Source organism: Haemaphysalis longicornis, unplaced genomic scaffold (assembly GCF_048455015.1).
Source record: "Haemaphysalis longicornis isolate Haplotype H1 unplaced genomic scaffold, Haemaphysalis longicornis Haplotype H1 scaffold_4, whole genome shotgun sequence".
Lineage (NCBI taxonomy): Eukaryota > Metazoa > Arthropoda > Arachnida > Ixodida > Ixodidae > Haemaphysalis > Haemaphysalis longicornis.
In genome coordinates, this window is record NW_027526361.1 from 138,181,098 (window position 1) to 138,191,592 (window position 10,495).

General features: G+C 46.0%; 1 protein-coding gene across 1 annotated transcript in view; it reads right to left on the reverse strand.

The window, feature by feature from the left end:
* LOC144180028 (uncharacterized) overlaps positions 1-277 on the reverse strand; it is a 40,229-nt gene extending 39,952 nt beyond the window's left edge. Inside the window, exon 1 of the mRNA XM_077708435.1 lies at positions 94-277. Coding sequence (XP_077564561.1) covers positions 94-277 — 184 coding nt within the window. The remainder of the gene's footprint in view (positions 1-93) is intronic.
* Positions 278-10,495: the final 10,218 nt, after the last annotated feature.

Sequence of the window (10,495 nt, forward strand, 5' to 3'; positions counted from 1 at the left end):
CCTTATTGGTCCGTTAATTTTACGAGGCGGCGTTCTTGCTTGAAACGAACCCTAATAGCTCATTTTCAGATTTAAATTTATCATTAGACGCACCGGCTTGTTTCTTGTGGAATGAAGTCCTGAAGATGACATCGGGAACCCGGCTGGGCTGTCGCACGCGCAGGACCACGCTCGAGCTGAAGAGATCAGCGGGGACGCTAAAGGATCCCGCCGACGCGGATGGCGTCAGGACTTCCTCTGGTCCGCAGTGCAGAGTGCAGTGCTCGTGGCGCTGCATGGTGACGGATGGAATCGCCTTAACTGCGGGGCATCAAGACGTTTTTCGAACGCTGAGGTCCGATTCTGACAGCGCAACATCGGAGACCCAGAATCTGCGCGAATAGATTAGCACACCGACCCTACATGACACATGCTTTACATTCCATCTGCATTTTCTTTTGTTTGAAAGGTACGGCCGTCACTCACTTTGAAATGATCCTTGCACTCCTTACCGGACACCTCATGATTTAGGCTCGTTGAGCAGAAAGCTAAATATCTGGAAGTCCATTGTCCGTTTCTTCCCAATAACGAACGTTGTTGATGTTTGCATCCAAAACAAACGCAACAATGATATATTGGGTTTGCGTTCCTGAACGTTACAGGTTAAAACATAACGCTGGAAAACTTCATATATGTGTTTCGGTGACGGGTAAAAAGTAGATTAACCATTCAAATTTGTGCATAGTGTATCGAAACTACGCCTACACTACTTGGAATGCGAACAGAAATCTTGCGGCATAAATTTAAATAGCGCCAGACCAGTTGCGCTAAGTTCACTCTACAGCAGTGCTCGCATTTTTTTGTTACTTGTTACTGCAAGTTCACAGCGTTGTTCAAAGTGATATAAAACATAAATAAATTGCTTCTCCTGAGTACAAAAAGCAGCGCATGCATAGGAGTCACACCGTTTACTACGCAGGTGGAATTCTGTCGAGTTTATTTTTGTCAATTACCCAAACAAGTTAATAATAGTGCCTAAGTCTCCGCATAAATTTGTCGTAAATATACGGGGAAGAACGTATGTCATTACGCAGCCCGCAATAATGCCTTGTCATGCTTTTTCTTTCGTAAGTTCTGCGGCTGGCGTCCTTTTCCGCGTTATTAGTTTTATTACACAGTAGTATGTCGCCTGCGTTTAACGAGTGTAGAATGATAATATTTGGTTACTCCCTCATCACTACGAGAAACACTCATCCCCAGCAATAAATCGAATATTTTATTGCTGTGCGCTTTCTTTGCTCTCTCCCCGTTTGTTTTTTGTATCTTTGGTGTATTGAGTAAATTTTCATGGTGGTGCGTTTGTGCCATCAAAGCCACTTACTTTGGTCCAACAAGTCGTGACTCTCAGTGTAAGGTTGTGGGCTGTTCCGCTTATGAAAGAGGACCCGGATGAAGCTCTGGTTCGTTCCCTTTTCCATTCGAAGCCCACCAGGAAGGGCGAGTACTCCACGGCGCGGAAGGTCACGTCTGCGCAACATGTGCGATGTGAAACACTGGAGTTCTAATTCAACCGAAATATTTTCAAACAGTTCTTTCGAATCAAAATTTATTATAGAAACCGAAATACGTGTACGAGCTGTACAGAGAACTGATTCATTTAGAGCTTGATTTAAATTTTCGTCGGTTTTAATGGGAATACAAATTGACTGGAGTGTGCGGTTTCTAGACAAAGTCCAATTCTTCGCACCACAACTACTTAACTTATTTATATTTATTGTGAGACAGAGTGGAAGAGAGAACGATACCTATATGCGAGCACAGACATGGTAAAGAGGTTCAGCACTCCTTCTGTATTTCACAGTTACTAAGTAGGAATCCCCGTATACCCGTGCACCAACCGGTGTCTTTATGTGTTTCAGGCGTCACCCCTAGAGTGTGGACTGTTCAAAATAAATTCACTGCTCGAGAAATGGCTCTACCTTTACCAAGTACCCCTGTAACTTGTCTGTCTGGGGGGATTTAGTTGCGCAGGCTGAGGCACTTATTATTTTAAGTTCTTTTAACTCGCCTCACAATATCCATGTCTGGGGGGATTCCCAACTATCGAAAAAACGGAATTGCCTGGGTGGTAAAAATTGTTCCGCTTTTTTCGTGTGTGATAGGCACCTGTCGCAACCAGAACAGTGGATACACGTGAATCTGCAGCCTTGCGCTAAAGTGCGGTAACAACCGCAAATTTTTGCGTGTTTTCCTTGCGTAAGATAGTTTTACGATGAATAAATTTCAGTTAGCCGACTCTCTGTTACCTGCACATTTTAAACAGGGAAGGTTAATTTTAAAACTTGGACATGCAGACATCCTGTAAGCTCGTTACCTGGCGCCAACCCTTATCTGCTTAGATTTGTTTTCGCACGATGCTGCCAGAAAAGGTTTTATTCGGGAATGGAAACTCAGTCAGCTCGTCGTCCAAATACTAAATTATTCCGTAAAATGCAGGGGAATTGCCTAGTTTGTTTTGGCACCGGAATTTTAATGCGTATGTCGGAAATGGTTATTTCGCGGCGAATAATATCAAGAGCTCAACAGCAGTTCTTTTTTACGATGGAAACCATCAGAAAGGTCTTGCCGCGGCTCCTCACCTAAGCTGCATTCATTCCTCAAAATCTATTGACAAGTGATCAGTTTGTGTTGACTGGCCGTGAAAATATCTGCCTTGAATTTGTGTGCCCTTGAGAAAGTGGTGACGGCGTCAAAAGAAGAATACGAGAACGAAAACAACATAAAGCGCTATTATCGATTTAATTATTATTTCGAAAGGCCACTTCTTGTATACGCTGTCATTGGTCGCTGTAAACAAGAAAAAAGCCGTATTTACGTTAATCTAACGCGCCCTCTACTAGTAGCCCGTACCTGTTTTTTGCGGTCCGAAAAAAACGCAGTCCTGGATTGTAACGCGCGCAAGATTTTCATTATTTGATGCTCAAATACAATAACTTGACTTGCTATTACTTAACACAAGAAAGGTTTGTTCAAATTTCGGGAGAAATGGATTGTGGCGGTTATCGACGGCGCGACAGTCACCACGATGCTGGTCTAGGACAGCGCCCGTAGGTCGCTGTAGGACGACTTTTTGTCGCTCTGGACGGCCCAAAGCATGTCATCTTCGGTGTTGTCCATAATATTTAAAATGAGGCATTTCTTCAAGGCCTTACTCACCATGGTAGGCGGGATCATGCACTATTCATTCCTCGGTCACACGGCGCAGTCTTCCAGAGAGGCGCGCGTGATTGTATAGCTAGGCATCAGCGCATGGCCGTCACCAATAAGCGATTCGGTGTACAATGCCCGAATCCTGTCTTTCACCGGCTCGTTTCGAGAAATGTCGAGTGGGTGCAGTTAAGTGGACATGCCACCAGCATTACAACAAGGTCGTTTTGCCAGGCGGCGAGCTTTTTCTTGATACGCAATTCGAGGTGGCACCCTGAACGCGTCCAGAAGGAGCTTCGCATGCAGGCCCAAGCTTGCGCCACGTCACTTCAGCCACACATAGTGTATCCAATCGGACCATAATTTCTGTCACCATTTACACCTTCCCGTTTGCGCTCACAATCGCACCACTGGGGAACACGATTCGTTTTGGCGGCGTCTTGCGTTTGCATACGAGGTAGTGAAGAAGATTCTCCCCTTCCGCAATGCAGCAAAGCATTACCGTCACTATCACTTTTTTGTGGCCACACGAGCACACGCAAACTTGTTTGCCGCGCTTCTTCTTCATGTTTGCGGTGGCGGAAATATCAAAGTATACTGGTGTTGGATCCGGGTTTTCGATTTACCCTAGGTCGTAGTTGTTCTTGCGGCACAAATTGAAGACGTACCGCTAAAATGCGTCCAGTTCTTCCACAAGTTTCGCCGGCGACTTCCGACATATGCCTGTCCGTCGACAAAGTGACAAGCCTTTACTCTTAATGAAATTTGGTATATAGCAACTGCTGGCGGTGAAGTCCCGTCGCGTTAATCCTTGCTCGAAGGCTAGCTGCATCGCCCAAATCTTCAGCAGCTCTGACCTTTGGGGTGTCTGAGCCTCTCGCCGCTGCTGCGTGTACTCTTGCGAACATTCAGCGAACGAGACGCTGCCTATTTCCATCCCGTTCCTGGAGCAATATTACTTTCTCTTTCAGTTCAGCGTCGTTGTGAACACGCCGTGCCTTACAAGTGCGTTATTCCATCGCTGTAAAAATAGAGGAACGCAAAAAACAGACTACGCAGACAACAAAGACGAACATGCGCAGACGCAGTCGCAGCGCTGGATCCGCATGTGGCTACGAAGTCACTTTAGTCATGCGGCCTTTCGAAAAGGACAGCCCCGCAGTTTTCAGTCATGCCTAATTGTAACGCGCGTGCGTATTTGGACGCTATATTTTTTTCGGGAAATACCTAGGCGCGAGCTTCGAATAAGAAAGGAATATCAGTCTGAAAGATAGTCTTAAAATATATATTGTCACGTGTAATACTAAGGCATGCACATCTAATAGCCACGAGAAGATAGCGCAGTTCTTTTCCAGAAAGGCTTAGAGAAGCAACGTTCATACACTGGTCAACCAATCTATGAATACCCCCGTAGTCTATAATTTCTCGGGTGGTCTGATATTCGTGTCGGCCTATAAGCGCGCAGTGTGCAAAATGCAGCCTGAGGCCGCAGCACAGGCAATGTGAACCCAAAGCACCCTAGAATCCTTTCAAACGTAGTTGCTGTGTTTGCGTATGCTTTCATTTAGTCAGCGGGCCGTTTGGCCGACGTGACGCTTGTTCAACAAACCCCGTCCCTTACTCCCAATCTCCAACCTACTTACGAGCAGTGGGTGGCACAACTGACCAGCTCCGACCTCTCCTCCCAGCGTAGCCTGGTAGAGAGGGCCCGGGTGGCCAGTGCAGGCCAGGGTATCCCTGACTAGAGGAAACCCCCCACCAGGCGGGTGCCCAGACAGCAGCACCTAAGGCTCGCATAAATAAAGTTTATTCCTCCTCCTCCTCCTCTGGATCCTCGCGATAATTAGTCGGGGGTAGAAAAGTCCACTGTGACTCCTCAATCTTGCGCGATTTGGATTAGTCTACTGGAGATAAAACGCATGCATGAAATGATGGTTACCTGATCTTTTTTTTATTTTTGGATTCTGCTCCTTCGTATTGTGTCCCAAGGGGAAATCCTTTGATACCATTTGGTTCGACTAACTCTAAACTGGTAAAAAGCGCGGTCATTAAGTCATTCTGTAAGAAGGCTCTTCGGAAATCATGTCGACATTCAGTGCACGCGAGGTTCTGCAGCCAAACACAACGCCTCGAGGAAGCGGATTGCCCGAGAACGCTTTTCTCCTCTGTTTTACTCAAGCTCTTCAAGGGACTAGGAAAACTCGGTTCACTTGAATCCCAACGGAGAGAATCCAGAAATCAAAAAAAGATACTCTAACCGTCATTTGTTACATGCAATGACTCTCGAACTGACTAACGAAAATTGCGGAAGACTCTGGAGACACGGTGGTCTTTTCTTGCCCCGACAAGTTGTCACGGCGTTCCAGAAAGGGTAACACTGAGCCTTCACAGGGCCACAGATGCGATAAGCCGCACAGAACAAAGTTGGTACCTTGTGTAAAAGGAGTTGTGCATACGTTGCCTTTCCACTCGACTAAATGAAAGACTACGGAAACGAAACAATAATTTGAAGTGTTGCTAGTGGCGATTTGGGCTGACATCGCGTCTGCTGAGGCTGCAGGCCGCATTTAGCAAAATGCACGGTTATAGGCCGACACAGATACCAGGCCACCTGAAAATGTTTAGAGGCGCAAGAAATTCATAGATTAGGTCATCAGTGTAGCAGCGTTCCTGCTGTATCCCTGTACACGAAAGAATTACACTATCGATTTGATCGTGGATATTACATAGTGTTACAAGGAACAAGGTGTATTTTAGCCCCCTGATATTATTTTTGTGTTACACTGACCAATTATAGTGTATATGAGCGGTTTTGTTTTGAAATAAAACTTGAGATGATAGTACCGCTTCCTGTTGTTTTCGTTTTCGTTTTCTTCTCTTGTCCCTGTCGGTAGCTCGCGCTTCCCTCCAGCGCGAGGACCTATTAAATCGCCCAAGCTTCTGCTCTTCACAGTTGCGAAGGCTGCGCTTGGTTGCTTTCTTTTTATCTGCAAGCTGTGGTAACTTTATGAGCAGCTCGCTATTTTATATATTAGCGGTTAAAGATAATTTTCTGCTGAAAGGAAAGCTTCTTCTGATGCCCCGCAGCGCGGTATTCGCCGCGAGATTGTCATGTAGGTGGCGACCGCGTCGCGCTGCTAGTGTGGATGCTCCGCTGAGCGGCCCGGGAAATTGCACACTGTGGCACGCTTCGTGCCTTTCTCGCGCCGTATGTGCGCACGAAAGGCGCAGACAAGAGTGGTATGATGTAGTTCTGTTCCACAACGTTGAATGTATAGCATGGAAGCGGGAATAAGTTTTCATTATGACGCCAAAAAAGGGGCGACCGATCGGGAATCTCAGAACGGCTGCAGTAATGACAATGAACGTGTACGCCATGGCTCGTAGCAAGGTCGATCTTTCCAGACTATGGCTTTGAGCCTTCAATAAACCATAAATAAAAACAAATCAGGAAGCATCGACCTCCGGTACTCAGTTAAGAACAGCAGTTTTAATCGCTTGCACTGGTAGCACGACGCATTCCTGCATTTGTGGGATGCCCTCAAATGGTAACACCACTTAACTGCCCCGGCATTTCTTCTAAGAGCTTACAATATTTTAGTGTGTTCGAAAGGCAACCTATAATTACTGAATTTTAACCACCGCAAATGCAACCGTTGTAACAGGTATTTTGCACGTAGCTTTAGTTAAATGAAAGTTTAGTGACTCTGAAGCCAGGTGTGATGAATAACGGTGTCGGTTTACATATTTAAGGCTCTCGGCGCAAGGGAGCTTGGGAGTTAAATTGGTAACAACCGCGGTACAAGCAACAACTCATGCTTAGCTAGACTTGCCAAGTGACAAGCAAATTTATAGTGTGTAAACCGAGCTTCTGGGACCTCACAGTGAGCACAGATATTCTGTTACAGGTACACTGTTGACAATTTGCGTTCCTTTCAAAATCTAACAGGTGGATAGGACAGCGAGATGTGCTTGCATTTTTGTGTAATGACGCTTACGAACCATAAAGATGGCAATGAAGTTGACCTGTTGGAGATGTAGTAAAACGTTCCCTTTTTATTTCTCGTTACGAAACAGCGCAACGGCTTACCGGTAACTACTTTTTGCTGTAAACTAAACCTCGCTTCTGACTTGGCATTTATTTCTTCGGGATTGGCTAAAAGGCACGGATAAAAGTTTTCTGCGCATTCTGTTTTTCTTCGGGGGAGGAGGGGTTCTGCCAACGTTCCTAGCGCGGCGAGAAGAGAACGCATGCAATGCGAAAAGCCAACCATTGGTTATCAGTATTATTTGCTATTGAAAGTACTCTAGGCATCGTGTTCTATAGCGGTGAAAAAGCAGCTAGTTAAACGATAGACGCCAGTATTTTCAAAACTGAGCATTGTGCGAAAAATAAAAAAGAAGTCCAGCGAGTCATGGGACACACACTCCACATATGTGGGCGACAACGTGCTCGAAGTGCTCGAATTTTTCCTCGAAGTGTAAACTTGGGGCCACCTTACGAGGCTAGCACGTGACCATATTAGCCATTTTGTTACGCTGGGGGAAACACATTTGTGGACAAGGAGATTGATGGCGGGATTGAAAAATGGGTTATAAGAAAATGACACATGAAATGCCACAGGACAGGCGCAAATCACAACTGCTTAATCTTACCGAGAAATGCCCCCGAAGTACTCTTCCGCATCCAGAGAAACGAATTTTAAAATGCGTAAAATAAGCAACATGGTGTAAATAACGAATTTTCATAAATGGTATTTATTTTCGAAAAGATAAAGGAAGAATTCGATAACACAGACGATTAGGGGCGTAAAATACGTCCCCGCTAATGTATGAGCGATAACGCACGGGTCGTGTGCAGTGTAATTGTTTCTGTTTGCTTCTTCGTTCTATAATATCACAAGTCTGGGGAGAATGCACGGATACGCACAAGTCTTGTCGCTTCTTACTCGTTTAGTGTATTAAACGTTTATCTTTAAAATAACCACCACGCCACCTTCAAGATGTACCCTTTGACGTTCCGGAAACGGCAGACGACTGCTCTCTTCAATAAGAAAAGTACAAACGCTTCACACGAACAACAAGTTTCACCAAGGCGAAGATGTTTCGTGGAATTAAACCAGCGCATTAACCCGCAACGGCCGCTGAGTATTGCGTCTCTAGAGGAAATGCGCAAGCGGAGGAAACTGTGTCATTGCTTACTGCAAGACAAGAACACCTATTGCTTGATTGAATGTGTACAGCACGAGCCTTGCGCCACGCGCTACGTGAAGGAGCACACGACGCGAGAGCGTTATCCACACTAGGAGCGGTTCGTCCGGCCACCGCCAGTTGCCGACTGTGTCGATCTCGGCGCGAATACAGTAAGCGGGCGAGGCTAGATGGAAAGCGCGGGGCTGGATCCCGAAGCGGCGCATGAACTTGTGTCGAAATGTCAAGAGATATTTTGCAACGACATTTCTAAATTCTCTTACGCTTGTTTAAATAATTTACCTGTATTTTATTATCACCACAGGCATTATTTGCATGAAAGACAACCCGCTCCTAAGAAGAAACGAGTTGTGCCTTGAAACGTTGGAATTTTCCCCCTCCTGCAAAGCAGATAAAGAACACTAGTTTGGGACAATCAAAATCTTCGAAGAATTTTGCATTTCCAGCCAACAAAAATCTTGCCCACCAGTTTAAACAATTATGGTGTGACGTTCCGGCTGTGACATATTAGGGTTAGTGGAGAGAAACTTCTTTCGCCCCTCCTCCCGGTTTTCCTGGGCTGCACTTATTGCACCCTCTCTACGCACGCTTCTGGTATCTTGCACCATACAATCCTCTCCTGTTACGCACCCGCGGGGCCGTGGTGTGGGTGGTGGCAGGGTTTTCTTGGAAGGTACACCCGTAAACGCTGCCCTACACGTATTGTACCACGGTGCGATTCTACGCGCCCGCGGCGCAAAAGCGACAGTTATTACGTGTATCACGGTCTCCAATTCTGGAGCTGGTGGTGCATCTTTACTATTAAAACCACGAGCTAAGGCTGGCTAGACTACTTAAGGGAGGAATAAAGCGCGTGGTGGCCATAGAATAGAAGGAGCATTGTGAAAACTAGGCGAAGAAGCGACAATTGGAACAACTCATGAAGTAAAATCGCCTGGTGCATGAGGGTCAGTTCGGCGCCGTCGTAAATTTTCAACTTGACGTTCGACATGAATTACACAATGACGACCCTTCCACGCTACGTTTCCAACAAAGGGAAAATGTACGCCAAAACAAACTCCTGATGGGGTCAGTGCACAATCTCAAGCGTAAATACTCCCTGTGTGTCGACTGCCGTGGTATACTGAAGTTTTTGTACAATTTTATGTGAAATGCACTTTCCGGTCACTGGTTGCTTAGCCACGTACCTTCAACGGAGCTGTTTTGAGCCCGGGTGCAGAAAGCGCATGCCGGCCCGCACGGGCCGAATACGCAGGCAAGGTAACGCTCCAACGGTTCGTCGAGGTGGGACGGTTCCGCTCGTTGTTTGCGACCTTGAAGACAATAAGGCACGTTAGCAAGGAATCAAATCAAGCTCAAGTGACGAAACAGTATTAGAAAACGTATTTAAACGAAGGTATGCAGCCTGCTTCAAATTTCTGAATCTTTTGCTTTAAAAAGCGGTCTGAAGAATATCAGTTGCAGTGTCCTCAAAATAGACCAAGTAGCTGGAATTGTTCGCTCATTATTTGCTGGGTTTAACGCACCCGAGCTATACCTGGCCTATTAAGAGTGCTGTAGGGGAGGGCTCGGAATTGAGCTCGACAGCCTGGGATTTTTAATGTGTGCAGACATTTCAAACACGGCCATTTGCTCTTTTCACCTCCATCAGTAGGGCAGCCAGCGCGACCCGGTTGAACAAGCGTCATTGGGCTCAGCAGTAATACGCATTATCCCGTGAGCGACCACGGCCGGTATAACCTCTCCTTACAGAATTATTTTTGGCCGTTCCGAAATAGAACGGACGACCCTATCACCGCTATCTATGATTTTGATTACCTGTAATTTAGCTGGGTTACAAACAGAATAGCGGTCGCCGAAACTCAAAATGGGCCTGGGCCTTTTTGGAAAAAAAATGTGTTTGATGCCTCTTTCACAGGAATCGGTAAAACACTATGTGAAATGTGCCTTCACAAGAGCATGCAAATGTTTATTGTGCGTTCTTATGAAACTGCACGTCGCTGTTTATGTTACGTTGGTATGGCCACCGTTAGACGCATCAATGTGAGAGACTGGATTGCACGCGCCGGAACATGGCGTAAATCTGACTGAAACCACA